This window comes from Colobus angolensis, unplaced genomic scaffold (genome assembly GCF_000951035.1).
Source record: "Colobus angolensis palliatus isolate OR3802 unplaced genomic scaffold, Cang.pa_1.0 Scaffold59, whole genome shotgun sequence".
NCBI classification, from domain to species: Eukaryota; Metazoa; Chordata; class Mammalia; order Primates; family Cercopithecidae; genus Colobus; species Colobus angolensis.
This window is the reverse complement of record NW_012119487.1, coordinates 1514355-1541712: the sequence shown is the minus strand read 5'-3', so window position 1 is coordinate 1541712 and position 27358 is coordinate 1514355. Positions and strand designations below refer to the sequence as shown.

General features: G+C 37.7%; 1 protein-coding gene across 2 annotated transcripts in view; it reads right to left on the bottom strand.

Moving 5' to 3' along the window:
* Positions 1-27358, bottom strand: part of MROH9 (maestro heat-like repeat family member 9) — a 128212-nt gene that overhangs the window by 55021 nt on the left and 45833 nt on the right. The window contains exons 9-15 of one of the 2 annotated variants that reach the window (XM_011962280.1): positions 24703-24815; positions 21452-21601; positions 18134-18282; positions 15832-15997; positions 12671-12813; positions 11557-11694; positions 9909-10029 (exon numbers count right to left, since the gene is read on the bottom strand). In XM_011962280.1, coding sequence (XP_011817670.1) covers positions 9909-10029; positions 11557-11694; positions 12671-12813; positions 15832-15997; positions 18134-18282; positions 21452-21601; positions 24703-24815 — 980 coding nt within the window. Of the gene's footprint in view, positions 1-9884; positions 10030-11556; positions 11695-12670; positions 12814-15831; positions 15998-18133; positions 18283-21451; positions 21602-24702; positions 24816-27358 lie in introns of those variants that run through there. The other variant, XM_011962281.1, reaches the window with a different exon arrangement.

Genomic DNA, 27358 nt, shown 5'->3' with positions numbered 1-27358 from the left:
AACATAAGTCAAGGAAAACTAGAACATTGAAATAGATGAAAAATAATGGAAGACTGGTAATAATCAATGTGTTATTTCCAAACAGGATCAAGGGTAATTCTTTTTGAGTGATAACCACACATAAAAATGTAAAGTCATATTTTCCCTTTGGGATTCCAGTAAGTAATCTATAGCATGGTAATTTGGTGTTATGTGAATATTCCATTCTCCAACAATGCAAAGCTATACAGATAATGAAGAATGAGGCAAATATGATATCGTGAAAGAAAACTTACAAAGCTCCAGTAGTTGACCACAAAAAATGGAGATCTACAAACTGCCTGACAAAGAGGTCAAAATAATCATCTTAAAGAAGCTCAATGAGATGCAAGAAAACACTGATAGACAACTAAATAAAATTAGAAAAGCAATGCATGAACAGAAAGATACACTTAATTAAAAACAGAAACCATAAAAAATAACAAAACAGAAATCCTGGAGCTGAAGACTATAATAATAGGCTGAAGAATTCAATTGAGACCTTTGATAGCAGACTTGATCACACACAAGAAAGAATTAGCAAACTTGAAGACAAGTCATTTGAAATTAGCCAAAATAATAATAATAATAAAAGAATGAAAGAGAGTAAAGACAGGGATGTAAGGGACACTATTAAATATATGAATGTTTAAATTATGGGAGTTCCAGAAATTGGGGGAGGAGAGAGAAGGAAGAAAGAGGTGGGGGGAGGGAGGAAGGAGCAGAGAGACAGAGAGAAAACATTTAAAGAAATTCTGGCTGAAAACTGAATCTTGTGAGGGTTATAGACATCCAGATTCATAAAGCTCAAGACTCCAAGCAAGATCAACTCAAAGAAGAATTATCTGAGACACATTATAATCTAATTATTAAAAGTCAAAAAAAAAAAAACCCACAAAGAATCTTGAAATCAGCAAAGGCAAAGAGACTTCTCACATACAAAGAAACTAGCATAAGGCTATCAGCAGATAACAGAAACCTCACAACTGAGGGAGCGGGGTATATTCAAAGTGCTGAAAGAAAAAAAACTTGATAACTAAGAATACTATACCTGACAAATCTGTCCTTCAGAATTAAGTAGAGATAAAGACATCCCCAGACAAACAAAAACTGAGGGAGTTTACAACCATGAGACCTAACTTACAAGAAATGCTAAAGAGAGTTCTTCAATTTGAAATAAAAGGACACTGAGTAACAACATTAAAATATGTGAATGTATAAAACTCACTTTGAAAGATAAATATATAGTCAAAATTGGAATATTTTAATATGGGATGGTGGTGTGTAAATCACATTTAACTCTAATGTAAAAGTTAAAAGACAAATGTATTAAAATATAACTTCAATAATTTGTTAATGAATATTAAGTCCTGGACAGACATTCAGATAAGAAACACAAGTCATCCAAATCAGAAAGGAAGAAGTAAAATGTTCTGTCTTTGAGGATGACATGATCTTGTATATATAGAAAGCCCTAATGACTCCATAAAATGCCTCTTGGATGTAATAAATTCAGTAAAGCTGCAGAATTCAAAATCAACATACAAAAGTCAGTTGCATTGCTATACACTAACAATAAACTATATGAAAAAGATTAAGAAAACAATTCTATTTACAATAGCTATAAAAATTAGAATATTTAGGAATATATTTAACCAAAGACGTTAAAGACTTGTACACTGAAAACTGTAAAATACTGATGAAGGAAATTGAAGACACACATAAATGGAAAGATATCCAATGTTCATATATTGAAAGAATTAAAAGTGTAAAAATGTCTATACTGGCCAGGCGTGATGGCTCATGCCTGTAATCTCAGCACTTTGGGAAGCCAAGTTGGGTGGATCACTTGAGCTCAGGAGTTTGAGATCAACCTGGGCAACATAGTGAAACCCAAAACCCATTTCTACTAAAAATACAAAAATTAGCCAAGCATGGTGGCATGCACCTGTAGTCCCAGCTACTCTGAGGCTAAGGTGGAATGATTGCTTGAGCCTGGAGGACACAGGTTGCAGTAAGTCAAGATCGTGTGACTGCACTCCAGCCTGGGAAACAGAGTGAGACCTGTCTCAAAAAAATAAAAATGTCTATACCACCCAAAGTTATTTACACATTCAATGTAATCTTTGCCAAAAGTCCAATGGCTTGTTTTACAGAAGTAGAAAAAAAATAAGGTTTGTATGGGACCAATAAATACCCCAAATAGTCAAAACAGTCTTGGAAAACCAAAGTTGGAATACTACACTTCCTGATTTCAAAATATATTACAAAGCTATAGCAGTCAAAACAGTATGGTCCTGGTATGAAAACAGACATATTGACCAATGGAATAGAACAGAGTGCTCAGAAATAAACCCACCTGGTGACTAGGAGAGATCATGGCAGATGGGAAGCAGGATTAGATTGCAGCTCCAGACAGAGAAGCACGCAGAGGCTGTATTGTGTATTTTAGCTCCAGATTGATTGCAAGGACAAGCCAGCAATCCTGAGAGGACCCACAGACCCTCTGAAGGAAGTGGATGCTCCTGCAGGACCCGGAAGAAAGCCCAAATACTGTGAGTGCCCCAACTGTGGAAGTAAGAAAGGGAGACAGTCCTCTCCTGAACACACAACCTGACTGGAGAAGCTGAAGGTCTGTTTGCTGGAGAAGTTTCTGACTTTACCTGGAGCTGAGGCAAGTCAGAGAGCTGAACCAAGTGAAATATAGGGGTAGGGGAAGTAGCAGAAAGGCCCTGGGAGTTCAGTGGGTCCCCAAGCAGCCCATTCCTGCCTGGCACTACAGGGATCCATCAGGAAGAGATCCATCAGAAGGAGGATCCATCCATCCTGGCCAGAGGATAGTAAAACTATGCAGGGAGAAGGAATTCTCGAGCTGAACTTCGTAACAATTTGAATAGAGCAAGAAGCCTCCTGGCCAGAACTCAGGAGATGGCATTAATCTGACTTGCAGACTTAGACTTCACAGGCAGGGGAGGAACTAAAGCCTTTTTCTTTTGCAGCTGGGAGGTGAAAAGCCTTGGGCAGGTTTTCAAGCATGCCTTGCCCTCTGCCTGGAAACAGACTCAGGGCTGTTGCAGGGGGCATGATGGGAGTGAGACCGCCCCTTTGGTTTGTGTGGAAGCTGGGTGAAGCCTGTGACTGCCACTGTCCCCCACTTCCCTGACAACCTGCATGATTCATCAGAGGCAGCCATAATCCTCCTAGGTACGCAACTCCAGTGGCTAGGGACTCTCACTCCCATCCCCCACAGCAGCCACGGCAAGACCCATGCAAGGGGAGTCTGAGCTCAGACACACTTAGCCCCACCCCCACCTGATGATCCTTCCCTACCCACCCTGATAGCAGAAGACAAATGGCATATAATCTTGGGAGTTCTAGGACTCCACCCACCACCTGTCCCCCTCCACACTACTACAGCTCATGCTTTCTGGAAAGCGCCATCTCCTGCCAGGAGGCCAACCACCATGAAAACAGAGCATTAAACCACCAAAGCTAAGGATCCTCACAGAGTCCATTGCACCCTCCACCACCTCCACTGGAATAGGCACTGTTATCCACTTCTGAGAGACCCATAAATGGTTCACATCACAGGACTCTGTGTAGACAACCTCCAGTACCAGCCTAGAGGCAGGTAGACTCATGGGGTGGCTAGACCCAGAAAAGAGACAACAATCACTGCAGTTTGACTCATAGGAAGCCACATATACAGGAAAAGGGGAAGAGCACTACATCAAGGGAACCCTGTTGGACAAAGAAATTTGAATAACAACCTTCAGCCCTAGACCTTCCCTCTGACAGAGCCTACCCAAATGAGAAGGAACCAGATAAACCAAACCTGGGAATATCATAAAACAAGGTTCATCGACACTCCTCAAAAATAATACTAGTTCACCAGCAATGATTCCAAACCAAGAAGAAATCCCTGATTTTCCTGAAAAAGAATTCAGGAGGTTGGTTATTAAGCTAATCAGGGAGGGACCAGAGAAAGGCAAAGCCTAGTGTAAGGAAATCCAAAAAGTGATACAAGAAGTGAAGGGAAAAATATTCAAGGAAATACATAGCTTAAAGAAAAAACAATAAAAAATTCAGGAAATGTTCAGAGACACTTTTAGAAATGCAAAACACTCCAGAAAGTCTCAGCAATAGAACTGAACAAGTAGAAGAAAACAGTTCAGAGCTCAAAGACAAGGTCTTCGAAGTAACCCAATCCAACAAAGACAAAAAGAGTAAGAAAATACAAACAAAGCCTCCAAGAAGTATGGGATTATGTTAAACAACTAAACCTAAAAATAATTGGTGTTCCTGAGAAAGAAGACAATTCTAAAAGCTCAGAAAATACATTTGGGGGAATAATTGAGGAAAACTTCCCCAGCCTTGCTAGAGATCTAGACATGCAGATACAAGAAGCTCAAAGAATACCTGGGAAATCCATCAACAAAAGATCTTCACCTAAGCACATTGTTAGTAGGTTACCCAAAGTTAAGAGGAAGGAAAGAATCTTAAGAGCTGTTAGACAGAAGCACCAGGTACCCTAACAAGAAAAACCTATCAGATTAACAGCAGACTTCTCAGCATAAACCCTACAAGCTAGAAGGGATTGCAGCCCTATCTTCAGCCTCCTCAAATAAAATTATCTGCCAAGAATTTTGTAGTCAGTGAAACTAAGCATCATATATGAAGGAAAGATATAGTTGTTTTCAGACAAACAAATTCTGAGAGAATTTGCCATTACCAAGCCACCACTACAAGAACAGCTAAAAGGGGCTCTAACCCTTAAAACAAATCATGAAAACAGAACCTCTTTAAAGCATAAATGACACAGGACCTATACAACAAAAATACAAGTTAAAAAGCAAAAACCAAAAAAACAAGTACACCGGCAAAAAAGAGCATGACGAATGCAACAGTACCTCACATTTCAGCACTAACATTGAATGTAAATGGCCTAAACACTTCACTTAAAAGATGCAGAACTGTGGAATGGATAAGAACTCACCAACCATTTGCTGCCTTCAAGAGACTAACCTAATGCATAAGGACTCACATAAACTTAAAGTAAAGGCATGGAAAAAGGGATTTCATGCAAATGAACACTGCAAGTGAGCAGGAGTAGCTATTCTTATAACAGACAAAATAAACTTTAAAGCACCAGTGGTTAAAAGAGACAAAGAGCGACATTATATGATGGTAAAAGGCCTTGTCCAACAGGAAAATATCACAATCCTAAACATATTTGCACCTAATACTAGAGCCCCCAAATTTATAAAACAATTACTAATAGACCTAAAAAACGAGATAGACAGCAACACAATAATAGTGGGGGAGTTCATACTCCACTGGCAGCACAAAACAGGTCATCAAGACAAAGTCAACAAAGAAACAATGGATTTAAACTATACCTTGGAGCAAATGGATTTAACAGATATATACAGAGCATTTCATCCAACAACCACAGAATACACATTCTATTCAACAGCACATGGAACTTTTTCCAAGATAGAATATATGATAGGCCAAAAAATGAGCCTTAGTAAATTTAAGAAAATTGAAATGATATCAAGCACTCTCCCAGACCACAGTGAAATGAAACTGGGAATCAACTCCAAAAGAAACCTTCAAAACCATGCAAATACATGGAAATTAAATCCTGCTCCTGAATGAACATCGGGTCAAAAATGAAATCAAGATGAAAATTTAAAAAAATGTTTGAACTGAATTACAGTAGTGACACAACCTATCAAAACTTCTGCGATACAGCTAAGACAGTGCTAAGAGAAAAGTTCATAGCCCTAAATGCCTACATAAAAAAGTCTGAAAGAGCACAAATAGACAACCTAAGGTCACACCTCAAGAAACTAGAAAAACAAGAACAAGCCAAACCCAAACCAAGCCAAAGAAAAAAAATAACCAAGATCACAGCAGAACTGAGTGAAATTGAAACAAACAAACAAAAATACAAAAGATAAATGGAACAAAAAACTGGTTCTTTGTAAAGATAAACAAAATTGATAGATGATTAGAAAGATTAACCAAGAAAAGAAGACAGGAAATTCAAATAACCTCACTAAGAAATGAAACAAGAGATATTACAACAGACACCATTGAAATACAAAAGATCCTTCAAGGCTACTATGAACACCTTTATGCACATAAACTAGAAAATCTAGAAAAGATGGGTGAATTCCTGGAAGAATGCAAACCCCCTAGCTTAAATCAGGAAGAATTCGATACCCTGAACAGACCAATAATAAGCAGAAGGATTGAAACAATAATTTAAAAATTACCAACCAAAAAAGTACAGGACCAGATGGATTCACAGCAGAATTCTACCAAACATTCAAAAAAGAATTGGTACCAATCCTTTTGACAGTATTCCACAAGATTGAGAAAGAAGGAACCCTCCCTAATTCATTCTATGAAGCCAGCGTCACCCTAATACCAAAACCAGGTAAGGACACAACCAAAAAAGAAAACTACAGACCGATATCCTTGATGAGCAAAGATGCTAAAATCCTTAAAAAAAAAACTAGCTCAATGAATTCAACAACAAGTCAGAAAGATAATCCACCATGATCAAGTGGGTTTCATACCAGGTATGCAGGGAAGGTTCAACATACAAAAGTCAATAAATGTGATAAACCACAGAAACAGAGCTAAAAACAGAAATCACATGATCATCTCAATAGATGTAGAAAAAGCAATTGGCAAAGTCCAGCATCCCTTTGTGATTAAAACCCTCAGCAAAATCGGCATACAAGGGACATAGCTTAATGTAATAAAAGCCATCTATGAAAATCCCACAGCCAACATAATACTGAATAGGGAAAGGTCGAAAGCATTCCCTCTGAGAATTGTACCAATACAAGGAACAATACACTCTCACCACTCCTCTTCAACATAGTACTAGAAGTCCTAGCCAGAGCAATCAGACAAGAGAAGGAAATGAAAGGCATCCAAATTGGTAAAGAAGAAGTCAAAGTGTTCCTGTTTGCTGATGATATGATCATTTACCTTGAAAACCCTAATAACTCCTCCAGAAAACTCCTAGAACTGATGAAAGAATTTGGCAAAGTTTCCAGATACAAGATTGATGTTCGTAAATCAGTAGCTCTTCTCTACACCAGTAGCGACCAAGCAGAGAATCAAATCAAGAACTCAACCTCTTTTACAATAGCTGCAAGAAAATAAAATAAAATACTTAGGAATATACCTAACAAAGGAGTTGAAAGACCTCTACAAGGAAAACTACAAAACACTGCTAAAATAAATCATAGATTACACAAACAAAAGGAAACACATCCCAAGCTTATGGATTAGTAGCATCAACATTATGAAAACGACCATATTGCCAAAAACAATCTACAAATTCAACACAATCCCCATCAAAAGCTACCATTATTCTTCAAAGAACTAGAAAAAACAATTCTAAAATTCATATGGAACCAAAAAAGAGTCCGCATAGCCAAAACAAGACTAAGCAAAAAGAACAAATCCAGAGGCATCACACTGCCTGATTTCAAGCTATACTGTAAGGCCATAGTCACCAAAACAGCATGGTGCTGGTACAAAAATAGGCACACAGACCAATGGAACACAAGAGAGAACTCAGAAATAAACCCAAATACTTACAGCCCATTGATCTTCAACAAAGCAGACAAAAATATAAAGTGGGGAAAGGACATCCTTTCCCAACAAATGGTGCTGGGATAATTGGCTAGCTACATATAGGAGAATGAAACTGGATCCTCATTTCTCACCTTATACAATTATCAACTCAAGATGGATTCAGGACTTAAACCTGGGACATGAAACTATAAAAATTCTAAAATATAACATTGGAAACAAAACTTCTAGACATTGGCTTAGACAAGGATTTCATGACCAAGAACCCAAAAGCAAATGCAACAACAACAAAAATAAATAGCTGGGACCTAATTAAACTAAAGATCTTTTGCATGACAAAAGTAACAGTCAGCAGAGTAAACAGACAGCCCACAGAGTGTGAGAAAATCTTCACAATCTATACATCTGACAAAAGACTAATATCCAGGGTCTACAATGAACTCAAACAAATCAGTAAGAAAAAAACGAATAATCCCATCAAAAAGTAGGCTAAGCACATAAATAGACAATTCCCAAAAGAAGATATACAAATGGCCAATAAACATATGAAAAAATGCTCAACATCACTAATGATCAGGGAAATGCAAATAAAAACCACAATGCAATACCACCTTACTCCTGCAAGAATGATGGTAATCAAGAATCAAAAAACAGTAGATGTTGGTGTGGATGCGGTGATCAAGGAACATTTCTACAGTGCTGGTGGGAATGTAAAGTAGTACAGCCACTATGGAAAACAGTGTGGAGATTCCTTAAAGGACTAAAAGCAGAACTACCATTTGATCCAGCAGTCTCACTACTGGATATCTACCCAGAGGAAAAGAAGACATTATTCGAAAAAGAAACTTGCACACACATGTTTATAGTAGCACAATTCCCAAAAGTAGCACAATTGCAAAATCATGGAACCAACCCAAATGCCATCAATCAACAAGTGGATAAAGAAATGATTATATATATATATATATATATATATAATTGTATGATGGAATACTACTCAGCCATAAAAAGGAATGAATTACCAGCATTTGCAGTGACCTGGATGAGATTGGAGACTATTATTCTAAGTGAAGTAACTCAGGAGTGTAAAACCAAACATGATATGTTCTATGTGATACATGGGAGCTAAGCTATGAGGATGCAAAGGCACAAAAATGATACAATGGACTTTGGGGACTTGGGAGGAAGAGTGGGGGAGAACTGAGGGATAACAGACTATAAATATTGTACAGTGTATGCTGCTTGGGTGATGGGTGCACCAAAATCTCACAAATCACCACTAAAGAATTTACTCATGTAACCAAATACCACTTGTGCCCCAATAACTTTTGGGGAGAAAAAAGAAACTCACCTATAAATAATCAACTAAAGATTGATAAAGAAGCCAATAATAGACACTGGGCAAAGAATAATCAATTCAATAAAAATAATGAGTCACATAGTAAAATTAATGAGAGGTCAAAATAGACTAAGCATATTTGAAATCATTGATGACTATTGCAATGTTCAGTTAAATTTATGTATACTTTTGAAAGCTTTAGAAGCAGATGGTATAGTATAAGAGTATGCTTTTCATAATTAATTAACCATTTTACTGTGATGTTTGAAATCACCTCAAAGTTTGAAAATATTGGGCAATTCACCTTAGGTAATACATGCCTATTATATTACTATTTTTATGAAAAAACTTAGATTTGACTCTGATAATTTCAGGTTATAAAGCCTTTATTTTTTGTGAACAAAAGTTTGTCAATTTGCTTGATTCCATTATAGTATTACAATACACGGCACAATATTCATATACAAAGTAATATGGTTCCACATCTTCATTTTACCCAGTTACTCAGCCAGTTCCTTTCTCCCCCGAGATGGTCGGAAGTACTGCCTAGATCCTAGATGTTAACTATCATCTTTATTAAACCCAATTATCCCTCAATATACTTTAACAATCACGCAGAAATATATAAACTGGTACTAAAATATAATTAGTGTTTTTAAAAATTCACACCCCTAGAAACAGAGAAAAACCAACTGCTGGTGAAAGCTGAAGGGATAACTCTTCCATAACCCAGATCTAACCCCACACCTCTCCCCATCCAACTTCAGATATCATTCATGATCTGAAGTCTTGGTAAGGACGTTCATGATCTTAAGTCTTGGTAAGGACCAACATTCAGAGGGAGAAATATGAGAAACTGGAATTTTGATTTAAATTTGGGTAAGGAAAGGAAAGGAGAACACAGCTATTCACAGTCTACAAAACTCACTTCAGTGAGGAATATTACTATGATGACAGTGTCTTCTGACCTTCTAGGACCTTCTACTGAGAGCTTATAGAGATAACGCAGAGTCTCTGGAAACTGTGGAAAGTTATATTCACTAAGAGTTCTGTAAAAGAGAATAAGGCACTGAATTAGCAAAGAAGAAAACACTATGCTAATAGTGGCAAAGAGAGAAACATTATTCTCATATTTTGTACCTCCCAGATAAAAAGAAAGATACTCTTTAATAGTCCCTAAATAAATTGTAGTCCCACTATGAATTCTACACATACTCTGGAGAATTACATATAACTGGATCCCTGTCAACATCTCTTTCCTTAATGTCACTTCTCTTTCCTGTCTCTCCCATCCTTTGCCACAGAACAGAATGCCCTATTTTAGTGTGAGCTCCCACCAATTCTTGACTAAAGGGAGAGGAAATAAAAATTTAGTGCTCAGTCCAAGATGGCTGCATACAGGTCATCTTTGTAGTTTTGGGCCAAGCTTTTTCTTTGAATGATGTAACGCCGATGAGAGTTTGGGACTGCCCTGGATTACTCAGGAAAAGAGGTGGTTACCTCTGATTCACTATGCCATTCACATTCTCCAGAACACACTTGGGTGGTGGACAGCCTCACACTTGTCCTGACATGGTGGACTGGATCAGAGCAGTAAGGGCAGAATTGCAAAGGATAACATCAGAAAGTTTCCATTTTAAGATTCCTGGATGGTCTTTGAAACCAGTGCTTCTCAAACTGCAACGTGCAAACAGATCACCCTGGGGATATTGGGAAAATACAGATTCTGATTCAGTAGGTCTAAGGTGGGCCATGGATTCTGAATTTTTAACTCTTAGGTGATGCTGTTGCTGCTTGTCTGTGGACCCCACTTTGTTTGAGTAAGAAGATCCAAAGTTACTTCTTAGATATCCTTAGAGTGACATTCAACTTGTCACAACTTGCAGGGTACAGATGTACTACACTTTTACACAGCATGTGCCCCTGAAATCTACTTGCAAATGAGATACTGTTATGAAAGCACCAAGGCCCCATAGACCACAAAGAGTGTAGTTTCTGGGTCAGTCACAACTTGAAGTAGTCTTAGTCTGTTGTGTTGTCAACAGCCCGTATTTTGATTCTTGATCAGAAAATCTGATCCCTACAATCAGAAACTTGATGTTCACTAACGGGTTAACTAGAAAACCCCCTTTCTAGTACAAGAAAAATAAAAGTGTTCTTCTACTATTCTTTTCCAATTTATTTGGCTTATTCAGTATAGGTTTTTGTTGGACCTCTTTCAAGTGGAAACACATTTAAAACTGATGCCTGCAGTGCAGAAATCAGCTAAAATCAGAGGGAAAAAACCAAACTCACTTCTAGTTTTCTGTATCTGTAAAAAAAGAACCCTGTTCTGTGGAGGGAGGAAAATTGGGCATCTACATTATCAGGTAAGAGGGCAAGAAAAAGGAAAAAAAATCACAAATAAAAACACTTCAAAATAACTGAAGAAGTAGAAATCAAACAGCAATTCATATCATTAAGAGAGATCTGGAAATTGGAATAGATGCCTATTTTGTTCCCTCATGGCTTACTGAAGGAAGTTGGAGAAGGTGGGATAGAGACCAAGAATCCTACACAGAGACCCCTGTCCTTACTTAGCAATAAAGTAGACTCCACAATAGCAACACGGATCTTCAGATAACTGGTCCCAGAAATTCTCCTTTGTTAGAGTAATATCCACCTGTTGCAGTCCAGAACAATTCAGCAGAACTCTCAGGGCATCCTGGGCATATCTAAAGCCCCAAAAGAGAGCAAGATCATCACATGTCAGTGATATTCAAAAAACTAAATACATATTACCTGCCTTTTCATCCCATCTTGGGCAGAATATAGGTTTTGAGAAAGGGGATGTCTCAAAGGAAAAAGATTGCTAAATATCCTTCATCTTCCCAGGTTAACAATACATGGGATAGGGGTTAAATTAAAATTGTGGCACATAAAATCTAGCATCAATTGCAGAACAGCTTATTCGTTTATTGTTACTAGCTTATTTGCAATAGATTAATTTGAAAGAGATGTTCAGTGATGTAATGACTTGCTAAAGGTGTCCATTTTCTTCTACTAAATGAATAGGATATATTCTCATCTAGTTGGGATGCTTTGATGTATGTCTTCTTATAGAATAGGGTAAATAGTAGACAGTTGGGTTGAGATTTCCCTGCTGGGTAGCAAAATCAACTGTACTCTCTTGAGTAAAAGGGAATTGCCAAACTTCTATGTGGACAGACAACTGCATGTAGTCATAAACCCACATATCACATCTCCAACCATGAATTAACTTTACGATTCATAAAGTACATTTGAGCACATCATTTTTAATCTTCTATGTAGAATAACCCTGAGAGGTTACTAGCAGAAAGTAAGTAAATGGCAGAGCAAAAACGTATCTGACTTTGGATTTAATGCTCTGCTGTCTTTTCTGTGGTAGTCTCTTACTGATCTGATGGGGAGTGTGGTAGGAATCAACAGAGTTCTGTGGTCATGGCTCTTTATATGCTACACATGCTCAGGGAAGGTGAGCTAACTTTTAGATACTCAGGCTGGTTACTTTTCTGAATGCATTCTACCATTCAGAGAAGAGAAAACTGTAATAAATGAACACACTGCACACGGGACTGTAAAGAATCCCATATGAACCCAAGGGGGTAGACGTATTGACAGCTGGATGCTTATCTCTTATTTAATCTGAAATAACCAGTATTATCTCACAAAGCATTGTCCCTGGGTGTCAGTTTCAGCTCCTTGCTGTAGAAGACTTGGAACATAAGGGTCATCAAGAGCTGGGGGAAAAACTGGGCCACCGCTTTCTTGTAGGAACCAAGAGGCAGAAAGGTGCACAGGGCCTGGGATGCCTACAAGGGAAGGAAATAGGAGGTAGAAATGTAAACATTTTTCTCTAAACCCACTCGACCTTACTGAGGGGAGCAAGGGAGTGACTCTGCAACCCCTCCTTCAGCCTCCTTGAAGAAAACCTAAAGCATATATGGGTATCCATTCATTCAATAACAGCTGCTACATCAATTGTGAGCTGGGAACTGTGCCAAGCCTACTAAGGGAATCCTCAAGGCACTATACAAACACCCTGGATGCCAAACCAGTGGGATGCAGGCTGGTTTCCAAGGTAGACTTCCCTCCTAAGATCCCCTTCCTATGTGGCCATGAAGAGCAGTCACACTAATAACCTAGGTCCTTCCTGTGCTCAAACAATACAAGGAAGTGAGATATTTAAGGGGAAGGCAGGTCAGGTCACCAACAGATCATCTGGCATACTGACCACTGCAATACCCACCACATCAGAAGTATGGGTTTGGGCTATAATCTTAAAAGACACATTCCCAACTGCCATAATCCTGAATATTGAAATCCTGGGAGACCAAAATCCCAAAAATACAACTCATGAAAAATAATTTAAAAATTTTAAAGACATGTGTTTACATTCTTAAAAATGAGATTTATTGGTTACCAGAGGCTGGGAAAGGGTAGTGGGATGGGGGAGGTGGGGATGGTTAATGGGTATAAAACAATAGTTAGAAAGAATAAATAAGACTATTTAATAGCACAACAGGGTGACTACTGTCAATAATAATCATACATTTTTAAATAGTGTAATTGGATTGTTTATAATTCAAAGAATAAATGGTTTAGGGGATGGGTACCCCATTCTCTTTGATGTACATATTTCATATTACATGCTGGTATTAAAACATCTCATGTGCCTCATAAAAATACACACCTACTCTGTACCCACAAAAATGGAAGTTTTTTTTAAAAATTAAAATGACATTTGAGAAACATGAAAACATGACAGAAAACTTCATAGGTCATTTTACACAATAAATTAGGCAATAATATATGTATTTTTCCAAACATAAACACTTAGGTATACTAACAACAGTCACATGGGTAGCAGTTATGGGCAGACAAACCACATTCATAAAGAAATAGCTTGTATAACCGTGGTCATCTGAAATCCCTTGGTGGACAACCTAAGTCTTTTGACAAGACAGACCAATGGATCACCACCACATATGCAGTCACCCAAAGAGCCGAGATCTCAATAAATTTTATCTTTCTCGGAAAAGGCAAATATACAAAAATGCATCACTTCATTTATTGAGGCAGTTTCAACATTTTTATGTATAAGTGCAATGCTTACACACAAAGTCAATATAGTGACAATGCATCTTCATGGAGACAAATTTGCAAAAAAAAAAAATGCATAAAAATAATTAGAACCCTCTAAAAGTCTTTATACCATTTTTATCTCCAATATAGGAAATGAAATATGTAGTATAGCAAATTGAAAAAAATAATGCTGACAACTTAAAATAGTGAGAAAAATACATTAAAAAGAAAATAACACACTAAAAAGAAAATTCAACATAAAAACAGTAGGAATAAATTATGGGCAGTTGCATCGAGGTGGTTCATAAGAGCTGGTCAACTTTTATGATCATTAATTATATTTTGAAGTCCTTTATTATGATGAATGGCTGTTATTTTTTCTTTTAGGGCATGGCTCTCCCTGGAGAATATGTTCACATTCATTTCATATGTGATGCTACTTTTTGAAATTCTTTTGTGGTTTGACCTACACTAACTCGAGCATTCCCTATTCAATTTTCCCATCTTCTGTGCCATGCTTTTATGTTGTTTTGGCATGCAGAAATCTATTTGACATGCACTCATAGAAAGACCACAGATTTGAAGGAAATAATACTGGTGATTGAACAGCAACACCATTGCGTAGGTGTCTTCTCCTACTGTACACATAATTAATTTCAAACCAGTCAGTAACTTTTCTGACTTATTCAAGGCAAATGTGGCTTTAATTTATCAAAAGCTCCTGGAATTTCATCAGCTGGAAGGAATGTCAGTGCAAACAGATGACATATTTTACCAGTAAAGTTTTCATCATTGTCATATTTTCTGGCTAATCTCCTCATCTGAATTTTTCTAGAAATGCTTTGGACTGAATGGAAAAAACAAACTTTATTAGTGACAACTTGAAATTCACTTTTAGAAGCCTTGATTGCATGTCATTACAGTTTGGGGATTCAATTAGATGATAGAAATTTTAGACTTTTGGGATTTTGATATTTTGGAATTTCAATATTCAGGATTATGGTGTTCAGGATTTTGCCTTTAGGGATTGTAATTGGTATTGTAGAAATACATATTCCAACATATCACATTTTTGAAGCAATGCCAACTTTATAATACTCTGTCTCTGTAAGACTTTACTCCCAGGAGTGGTGATTTTGGTTTTCAGGAGAATAAAATGATGGACACAAATGAGATTCGGTCTTTACATGGCTACAAACGCCTATATGATGTAGCCAGTGGCTACTTCTCTCATGTCTCCTATACTTTCATCTCCCTTGCCCAGTTCACTCAGATTCTTTGGCCTCCTTGTATTCGCTGACATACTAGGTAAGTCTCCATCAATATGAGACTTTTCCCTTCTCTCAGTCTAGAACTCTCTAACTCAGATATATGTAAGGCTCATATCCTCACCTGATTCAGGTCTCTGATTAGATGCCAGCTCAGCAGAGAGGTCTGCCCTGACCAACTTACCTAAACCTTGCCAGTCCCTTTCTTTCCTCCACACCACTATATATCTCTTTTAAGCTTTATACCATCTGACTTACATGACATTTATTTGTTCATTGTCTGTGTTTCTTACCAAAATGTAAGTTCCATAATAGGGCATAGCACATAATAGACACTCAGTAAATATGTGTTGCATGAATGGTTGCATGAGAAGAGGGCTGTGTTAAGAAAGTATGATTGAGTCTGTGGGCAGATAGGGATTTTTCACAATCAGGAAAACAATACTGAGAAGAAGAAACACTCATCGTGTTATTTACCGCCAAAGGCATTAAGTTGGTAGCGTCAAGAGAGAAACATTTTCCTTGCGTTAGGGTGTCCTCCATTTCCTCAGGTTTTCCTTTCAGTATCAATAAGATTGTCTTCAGCACATGAGGGGCCACGCTTGCCTCAGAACCTGCCGCCTGCCACATCTGTATCAGAGTGCTGCAAACACAGCCCCGCCCCACACAATGAGAATCATGTTTGTCATGTCCTACTTGATAGAATAACAAGAATCAGGAAAAGAGTCTTGGTGTTACATTTTTATATAGCAAAGACACTGCAGACATGTCCAAAGCAAACTGAGATTCCTATTTCCAAATGATCCCATAAGCCTCTTATCCTAGAAAACAGAGAAAGGATTTAAATAAAACCTTATGGAAAATACCAGTCTGGTCTGCAAATTCATTTCTACTGCTATTTAAATATCTGTCTAGCTCACTGTCAAGAACTGATCAGCTTTCTGCACTCTATACTTCCTCTGCTACTCCCGCCTTGTGACTTTGTTTGTTCAGAAATAATAGAATATTTAAAAACTGGCATGGGAATAAAAATAAGTAGATTAATATAAAAATAAAAAACCCTAAATAAAAAATGAACTAATTAAATAACAAAAATAAAAACAAAACTGAGCACAGAAGAGTAAGCCATTTTGTCAAATGTCACACAATGAGTGACACAGATGCTATTAAAATCCTGGCTTCTCAATCTCCAGTCCCCCGGCTCCTTTTCCTATGTACTCGGCACTCTTCAAGATTAGTCTTACTGTTGCTTATCTTACAAACTGCTGTATACCTCTGCACCGGTATATTTCTGAGACCTTGCCAATTCATGCTGGGTTCTGACACTTATTGCTCAGTCTTTCTGTGTTCAGATTCATCATTTGGGTTCCTGATCGCTTGGAATATGGAAATACCCAGCTCTGTAGCACCCACTACCCACCTGCTCCAGGTCCCACTTAGAATCACATGGACATCAACTCTCATATGCCGTATCTCCTTGTCTTATCTCTTGTTCATACCTCTTGGCTAAGCAAATGTTCCATGTGTTTCTTTGGTTTAGTTTCACTCCATATCCTGGCCTTTTCTACCTCAGTCCTCAATAGAATTAGACCTGCTGGTAGCAGCTTTGGTTAAGTTCACCTAACAAATTATGCCTGCTTTCTGTACTTCCTGAGCACATATTGCTTGTACCAGATTTATTGGCAATTTTTATCTTGTATGCATGTGAATATATTCCCTCTCCTCAACAAAATGCTTCAGGGCCAGTAATACTTTACACAAAGTGGGTGCTTAGTTCCTGAATGAGTAAATTGTCTTATGAAGATCTTTCTAGGAATTTTATGAATAGTAAAATACTTTGTGAGTTAAAGCTTCCTAAATAAATACAGTCTTTCAGTCTGAAAAATAAAGTTTGTGATTTATTTAGACTTTTGTTTATTTCAGTGCCCTTTCACAGACATTAACCTACATAACACATTTATAGATAGAACTTTCCTCATTTTCTAGATGAGGAAATTTAGCATCGGGGAGTTTTATCAAACTTCCACAACGTCACATAAAATGTAAGGGTCAAAGTTGATGGAAACAGATTCATTTGTTTCCAAAGCCCAAGTCCTCTTCATAATAAAACTCTCTGCCTTTTACACTGTTCATGGTAGGAAGTAGTACCTTGATTTCTAATGTTTATGCAAATTGTATAAATGGAGTGGTGTGATTTTTCTAAACTCTTCTAATGTGCCTGTTAGGTTCATATTGTCCCATAGGCTCGCATTTGTATTTTTTTCTTCTTAAACTTTTCTTGTGATCCTGGATCATAAATTTCAGTCCAACAGTTAAAGGACACAGGACTCCCAATTTTAATGCTTGTTATTGGGATGTATAAATATCTTATGTCTGTCCTTCATAAACAAGAAAAACACTACATGTACAAATTCATTTTCTCAACAAAAATGAGTAAATTCACAAATGGGAATAAAAATCCATTATCACATTGAGGAGAGGTTTGTTCCTCTGGGATATGCAACATAATACAATGTAAAACCTCAGATAAATAATAGTGACATTGGTCATTTCTTGTGGGCCTACTGCGTTTTAGGTATTATACAAAGATATGCATAACACATATGATCTTGTTTAAGTCTTACAATCATCCCACATGATGCACAAATAGATTTTCTCTTTCAGAAAAAAGCAACCAGACCTGACTATGGTAGACTGAGAGTTTAAACCCAGGTCCATCTGACGGTGGAGCCTGTGAACAAGTCCTCATGGAAGGGGACAAAGGGTTGAGGGGCCTTACTCGTCTGCTGGAACTGAGTAGTCCATAAGTTGAAAGATGACCTTCTTGGGTGAAGTACATGTCAACAAAGTGATAACCCGCAACATAACATCCTTCATACAATTGTTATCACACAATTGCCTATAAATAGCATCCACGATCTTAGTCACCTGGAAGAGAAATTCCACAGGTAAACAAGAATCTCCTGTTCCATGGTCACCTCTAAACCAAGGCATTTCTTGGACATAAGAATTCACTTTTTCTCAGAATTACCAAGGCAGCAACTAACACACAAATAAGCACTAGTAGAAAGCATACTTATATGTGTTACTGCACAATGCAAAATATTCATTTGGATGAAGAGTAAATCTGTGCATTTACGAATAGCAGGAAAATGCCCATTTCTTTCAAAGTTTATTTTGGGAGGGTTGAACTCATTATATAAGAAATATAAGTTCAGTATAGGAAACACACATATAATTCAAGTACTTAAAGAAGAAAATAAAAATAATGGAACAGAATAACAATGGAACTACAGTATATACTTCAAAGAAATGTTTGAAAGTTAAAGACGATTTGAAGCCACGTATTGAAGGGATGAACGATGTGTCGGAGGAATGACCCAGAATGGTAAACACCAACCCATAATCTTGCAAACTCTACTCATAGGTCCCATGTTAATTTCATTTTTCCCCCTTTTTACTTATTCTTGAACAAGGAGAGTTCTAGCTGGATCTGAAGTTTGTCTCAAATCAGTGGTTGTGTATTCAATATCAAATTTAATCCACCCAGATCATCTCACTTCTTATCTTGAAAATAAACCTTTGCATTTTTTTCTTCTTAAATATGTCTTGTGATCCTGGATCATAAATTTGAGACTAACAGAGATTATAAGCTGAAAAATTAGTTGATGCAAATTTACATTACCCTGCAGTTACATCATATACAGTTCAGTTATCTGTACAACTTTATACTGCAAACCAAAGAAAAAATTATAAATAAAATGTTAAAAAGTACAGGGTACTTTTCCAACCACATAGGTTCCAATGTGAGCAAGAAATGAGAGATATCAAACTACTCTTTTCCATAGACCTTTTTAACTATAGGATTTAGAGCTTCTTCTAGTTGTCCTCTTCTTATTTTAAATGCAGATACCTCTAGAGCAAGCCACCTATGTCACTGGGTGCTTAATTATAGAAATTTGTGCCAATTTATGTCCAGTTATAAAAATGATAGTCTGTTTCAATTTTCATGAAATATTTGATGTGTTAGGATTATTTAGAAATTGTTAGGATTATTTAGAGATTATAAGCCCATATACTATATATGGAATTTAGGGGATTTTTAGGGATATTTTTAGCCTTATAACTCATGTTAGAACCCAACCCCATCTAAGACAAGAATCCACTGTGTTCAGTAGTCCAGTTGCTTGTGGGAGCTGGGGTTGGGTCATAAATTGAGGAGCCCATTTTGTTCATTTTTTTTGTGTGGTTAGAGATTTCACTATAGCAGAGGATAGTTTTACACATCTAGTTTTCTGTTTGATCTCTCTTCCTCTCAGGGACTTGGTAAGGCTTCATCTCGCCTTCCTTCAAGTGCTCTTTCCCACTTCACTAGAAGAGAACTCTATTTTGTAAGATGACCTTTGCCCTTCACCTTTCCCTGTGATTGTGTTTGCCCTACAGAATGCTCCCATCTGCAGCAGCATTGAGAGTTCTATATAAAGCATCGCCTCCCCTTTCCTGCTCTATGAATTTGAGTAAGACTTCTCAGATTATTTTCAGTCACCTTGCACTCCTGTGTCAGGAGAGGGAGCTGAAGGTTCATTCCTCATGTCACCATCAGGGCTGGTTTCATGGGCCTGTGACCTATGTGTTTGCGCAGGGCTCCACGCTGAGAAGGTACCCTTACTTTGTTTAAAGCTCTGCCACTATCACCTTGAACTTTTAAACAATTTTATCTTTGTATTTTGTAAATCAAATCCCACAGGACAGTGGAGCAGAGGAGATACAATAAGTGAGTCTGCCATTGTTCCTATGGTCCCCTTCACATGTGGTGTTCACAAAATTCCAGGGGACCCAGGATGTGAAGCTCAGTGGGAAAACAAGATAAGCATCTTATTGAAACTGTAACCTACTTTAAAAATTCCCACTTAGTCTGAAAATGACATAGAAGGAAACAGAAAGGGTAGCCCATAAATTATTTTCCTTTCAGGCTTTCCTTATTCATCAATAAGCTGAGGGTAGAGAACGTTGGTAGGATATGTGAATGATAAAAAGTGAAATTTTAGAAGTCGTGCTGGTTTTATGGAGTGTTTCCATCCTTTTGGAAAGAATTTAATACATATGCATGTGTGAGCTGTGAAACGCAAATAGCATTATTTTGGTGATTCTGCACATGAGCTAAATGCTCCTATGTTTACCTTTGTAACTGGCATTGCACAATATATGTATGGATAGTAAAATCTGCTTACGACTAAAGAATGTTAATTGTTCTTTTTGCTTAGAAAGACATTAAACGGCAAATAAAACCATCATGAAGAATTGAGAGAGAGAGACTGTGGAGGAAAGGCGAACACTGCATGTGCTTACACATTTAATGACATTATTTCCTATGTTGTGAGGAAGCAGTCCCAGATTTCATTCTGCACTGAGCCCCACAAATTATGTAGCCAGCTCTACGGCAAGCTGAGGGTCTTTGAAATCTTTCCTTAAGGGATACACAGGGGATTTCTATGACAGCTATACTATTTTATTGCATTAACGTATTTCTTTAAAAATTTGAAACCAAATATGGCAAAATATTATGATGTAATATGATTGGTGGATAAGCATTCATTGCCTACTCTCTAAAATTGTTCGTATGCTTGAAATATTTCATGCAAAAAAATCCTCAGGCCAGCATGGTGGCTCACGCCTGTGACCCTCGTGCTCTGGGAGGCCAAGGTGGGAGGGTTGTTTGAACCCGGGAATTTGAGACCAGCCTGGGCAACACAGCAAGACCTCCATCTTTACAAAAATTCATTTAAAAAGTTAGCTGGGTGTGGTGGTACATCCCTGTAGTCCCAGCTGCTTAGGAGGCTGGGGTGGGAGGATTGCTTAAGCCCAGGAGTTTGAGGCTGCCGTGAGCCAAGGTTTCACCACTGCACTCCAGCCTGAGTCACAGAACAAGACCCTATCTCTAAGTAAAATTTAAAAAACCTAAAGCCTCATTATATTAAAGTGATATAATGAACAATGACAAGAAGTACATATAAAAAGAAGTGGACATACAACAAAGGCAAAAATGCACATTAGAGAGTAAACCCTGTGCTCTCCTGTTTATTGTCAAGTATCTTACCATGGTGACCTTCTTGGCATGAAATTCCAGAGTAAATTTCAGTATGGATGCTGCATCAGATGCGATTTTATCATCAGGTGAAGACAGTTTCATCAGGAGACTCCACACAAAGTCAGTCAGCAGGGAAGGCAGTAAGGTTTGCCCTACTCTCTGCAACCACAAAGGATAGTCATGACCTCAGGGCTTACTCACACCAACATAAGACAGCTAAACTCAGACATGGTGGCAGATGCTCAAGAGCCAGGCAGGGCCACAAGACTTCCATGGTCCATATACATCTTATTGGAGTCTCCTTCCTCCATGAAAAAATATTAAAAATTATATTTTACAACAATGTTGGTACAAAAATGACTATAATCCAAGTGAAATTATATTTAATTTTTTTCTTCTGATTTTAAAGCAATTCAGCAAATATTATCATGAATTTCTTCAGTGTTGGAAATGAGTTTACTCAGATCAGAAACAAGTATGAAGAAAGCAGAAGATGTAGGAGGGGACAGGGTGAGGAAGTCAAGCGAACTCAAAGGCATGGACTTTTCTCTTTTACAGAAAGGGATCAGGAAGCAGAAAGAAATAAAAGGCCTCTATGTCCATGATCGAGGTGCAAGAACTACAATTCAAATAATCCCTTGTTAAAGTTAGAGGACTCTCCGTGGATTGTAAAATTTGAACAAAATCACATTGATTATAGATTTCTCAATTAAAGAAAGATAAACGAGCCAAATTTTCTCCTTTTGCCTTTATACAGGGAAATAATAGTCATTCTCCCAAGTACAGAGGATACCCAATCTCACCAATAAAAGTTTTTCTGCACTGTCTTTAAAGGGATGGAGTATTGCTTTTTGGTCATAAGGCAGAACTAAGACTAAGGTCTGAGTGAGAACTGATGATCACTAGCGCCTTTCCCACTGGGCAGAGGGGTGACAGATGGGAATCTTGGAAAGCTATGGAAGAAAATTAGAGGAGGGTAACCAAGGATTGGAGAGGTAGGCTGAATATCATAAATAGTTTGCCGTACTTTAAGAAAGCCAGATTTAATTATATGACACTGGATTTTTTTTTAAATGGAGGAAGGCAGAATATTCTCTTTTTGAATATTTGCTTGCTCAACAAAAAATTTACTTTAGTATCTATCTAAAAAGTTGTAGAAGAAGCAATTCCCAGTGAAACTTAGAGCTAGTGTTAGGAGTTTCTGTCATGTACAGGTAAAGGTGTGACAGTAGATTATATAAAATGATAGGTTTGCTTTGTAAAATATTATCTACACGTAACTCTCCAGAAAAACACCAGTCACACAGGATCAGCTGGGCTTTTCAGAGGTCATTTTTATTTCCTCCTGCTTCTTACTGCTACACTGTTACACCATGTTGTTACATGTTCTTGATGCCACTTGCTTGAATGTTTGCATAATATGCTATTAACAGTCCACAGATTTTCATTTATTCCTCTATGTTTGGCATATACTTTAAAAAATCTGTGAAGAAGTTCTTCTCACAAATAGTGGTGTTGTTTTGAGTTATTTCTTTCTATAAATTCCCATGAATGAGAGTACTAGTTTATTTGGTATGAACATACATACATACATATATATTAGTTAATGACACTTTGTGGCTCTCTGTGGATCATTTGCAAACCAGTGTCCTCTCTTAAAACCAACCACTATATAAAGCGAGAATGCCATGGTTTGGGAATTGTTTTTCGTTTTGTTTTTCTATCCAGCCTTCCCATTTAATGGTGTTTTGCTTCCAGCTTCCATGGTTAGCAACCTTGCTGCTTCTACTCCTATTTGCATGCTTTGAACTTTGTCTTTGGCTATGGTCCTCTTGGTCTTGTTTCCACAATCTTGTATTCTCTCAATTTACCTATTCCATCTACTACTGGAAGTCCCAGCTCCAGGTTTTCCAGCTACTGCTCCTGCATGTAGTGCTGGACTTGCTTTGGTCTCACAATTGGGAAATGAATAACAGGTCATGAACACAAGGACCCAGGGCACCTCCCCCAAGCCCAAGGATTTTTACATCTGATGGATATTAAACTCCGATGAGCAAGGACACTAACCTAGAGGCTGTGATGATACGTTTCATGAACAGCTTAGAAGAGACCCCAACAGACTGCTGGTCCTAGGTTCACTAGCCCAGTCATGGTACTCAGGATTTCAATTCCAGGATACTGAAGTGGAGGATGGAAGAATGAGGGAAGATTTGCTAGTAAACTTAAACAGATGCCTGGTTTCTTTATGTAAATGAACATGGTCAACCAGGCTTGAAAATTTTGAGAGGAGGTGAGAAAGAATAACTTTTGGTTTTGGAAAGATGTACCATCGGGCTTCTACATATTTAAGACATCTATGCAGTATTTTTGACCATATCATGTTAGATGTATTGCTTTTGCGTATCCTCAGCCTCCCACAATTCAACCCATCTCAGCCATGGAAGGAGACACTGCTTTATACATGTAGTTTTAAGAGGAACCCCTAGATCCTCCCACCCCAAGAGATGAGCTGGCCTAAAGGGCTTCCCCAAAAGTTTTGCTGAGCCACTGGCTCAATGCGTGTGGATGGAAGGTGCTGGAAAGCCCAGCCTGGGCCCCAGTGCTGTGCAACTTCTGGAGCCTATGGCTAAACCTATCTGCAAGGTATTGGAAAGCCCAGCCTGGGTCCCCATGCTGTGCAACTTCTGGAGCCTATGGCTAAACCTATGAAGTTTGAATAAGGTGAGGGAGCATATATAGCTATGGAGCCTCATGGTTCTACCAAGGGTTGAGACAGTGTAAACACAACTTACTTGGTATTGAGATTTATCATGTAGGCTTTTTTAATTTTTATTTTTCATTTAATAACACTTTTAAACAAAATCAAAATCACAGTGTCATTATGTTTGCAGAGTAAATTATGATAGTATTGGAAAGTCTGTTAACTGCTGACTTTGTTAATTTTTCTAAATAAGCAGAAATTCTCCATTTTTAGTGAACTATTTGTTGACCAAACAAAAAGAAGTGTAACTAGGAAAACCTCATTTGCTTTCTATAAGGATTAAGTAATACAAATTACTATATTTGGGAATAATTGGCATAATTATTAATAGAGATGAAAATCAGAAAACCAAATGGTCTATAATCATTTACATTTTACCTCACTGAGTTGAAAAAAAATGAAAAACTACTAACAACATGAACTTTGTTGAAATCAATTGCTACTAAGAGTAATAATACATATAAACAAAAGCCCTTGGCAAAAGTGGGGGCAAAATTACCTGAGCAATTTTACTTTTGTCTTGTTGAAACTCCTTGGGTAGAAATTCTACATCAGAAGAAGGAAACTGGAGGCTATAACTTTTATCGTTTGTAGGCTTATTTGTTCTAATATCTGCTGTGTTAAGAAAAATAGTTTAAGGTTATTTGATCACTGGTTTGTTCTATGACATTACTATTTCCAATTTTCTTTTCCTGCCCAGTTCTGGAGATCTGATGTTTTCTGAATATTTAACTCTCTGCTCATAGTTTAGTCTCATAAAATATTATGGCACTCACACAGAATTCATAAAGTGTTTAAGAGAGTCCATGTGACATATGAATGAAGGACAAATACTTTCAATAATAGCCTGACAAGATAACAAATACATATAGACCATCAAATGCATGGTTCAGTGTGCTGGAAAAGCTAATGCTAACCTGGAGGGTCTATTGGCAGGGAGAGTAGACTCAGAGGCATCTGAAATGAGCTGAGTGGTAGACCAGAGAATCCAGAAGTGCTCAGGAAAAACTTCAGGTGCAGAAAATTTCAGTTCCGGAGAAGGTGAGCTTTAAATGATTTTGTTTGTTTTTAAATAGCTCTACAGAGATATAATTCACATTTATTTACTGCTTTTGCTTTTGTTTTTTGTCTTTTTTGAGCCAGGATCTTGCTCTGTCACCCAGGTTGAAGTCCAGTGGTAAAAACAGGGTTCACTGGAGCCTTGACCTCCTGGGCTCAAGTGATCTTCTCACCTCAGCCTTCCCAGTAACTGGGATTGCAGGCACTTGCCACAGTGCCCAGCTAATTAAAAATACACGTATTTTGTAGAGATAGGGTCACACTATGTTGCCCAGGCTGGTCTCCAACTCCTGGGCTCAAGTAATCTGCCCACCCAGGCCTCCCAAATTGCTGGGATTACAGGTGTGAGCCACCATGCCCAGCCCATATAACATATCTAAGGTGAACAACTTGGTAAATTTTTGTGTATCTATAAACTCAATGATAATAAACCACAGGAAAAAAAAAAAAAGAACATATCTATTGCCTCCAAAACTTTCCTCATGCCCTTTTGTAACCCCTCACGCTTACTCCCTCTACCCATCCTCTGACTCCAAGTCAACCACTGATCCACTTCCTGTCATCTGCTCTCTGTCAAGTTGGTACTTTCCAATTTTATATAAGTGGATCATACAGTATGCACTCTTTTTTGGGGGTGGAGGGGGGTTGGCTTCTTTCACTCAGCAAAACTACTGAGATTCATCCGTGTTTTTGTACATATTAATAGTTTGTTCCTTTTTACGGTGAATAATACTATTCTATTATATGTACATACCCAGATCTCTTTATCTATTTGCTTGTTAATGGACATTTAGGTTGTTTCCGGTTTGAGGTGATTACAAATAATGGTGTTATGAACATTCATGTACCAGTAAGTGTTTGTATGAACAACTACTTTCATTTTTCTCAGGTAAATATGAAGTTGTGGAATGACTGAATCATATGATAGCTATATGTTTATCTTTTTAGGATAGTGTCAAATTATTTTCCAAAGTTGTTATACTATTTTACAGTTTGCTTACAATGTATGTGAGCTCGAGTGACTATACATCCTTAATAACACATGGTAGAATCAGTCTTTTCAGTTTTAGAAATTCTAATGGGTGTGTAGTGGCATCTCATTATAGTTTTAATTTACATTTCTTTAATAAGTACATATAGAACGTTATTTGATTTGCTTCTTTGCTATGTGTTCCTCTTTGGTAAAATGGCTATTTAAATCCATTTTTATTTTTTAATTTGGTTGTCTTTTTTCTTAGAGAGTTTTTTTTTTTATTTCTTCTAAAAAGAAGGGGGTGGATACATGTGCAGAACGTGCAGGTTTGTTACATAGGTACACGTGTGCCATGGTGGCTTGCTGCACCTCTAAGTTCCTTGCCCCCACCCCCAACAGGCCCTGGTGTGTGTTGTTCCCCTCTCTGTGTCCATGTGTTCTCAATGCTCAACTCCCACTTAAGAGTGAGAACATGCGGTATTTGGTTTTCTGTTCCTGTGCTGGTTTGCTGAAGATGATGGCTTCCAGCTTCATCCATCTCCCTGCAAAGGACATGATCTCATTCCTTTTTATGCCTGCATACTCCTCCAGTGTATATATGCACCACATTTTCTTTGTCCAGTCTATCATGGATAGGCATTTGGGTTGGTTCCGTGTCTTTGTCATTGTAAACAGTGCTGCAGTAAACATATGTGTGCACATGTCTTTATAGTAGAATGATTTATATTCCTTTGGGTATATACCCAGTAATGGGATTGCTGGTCAAATGGTATTCTGGCTCTAGAACCTTGAGGAATTGCCATACTGTTTTCCACAATGGTTGAATTAATTTACATTCCCACCAACAGTGTAAAAGCATTCCTATTGCTCCACATCCTCTCCAGCATCTATTGTTTCCTGACTTTTGAATAATCACCATTCTGACTGGCATGAGATGTTATCTCATTGTGGTTTTAATTTGCATTTATCTGATGATCAGTGATGTTGAGGTTTTCTTCATATGTCTGTTAGCTGTGTAAATGTCTTCTTTTGAGAAGTCTCCGCTCATATCCTTTGCCCACTTTTTGATGGGGTTGTTTGTTTTTTTCCTTGTAAATTTGTTCAAGTTCCCTGTAAATTCTGC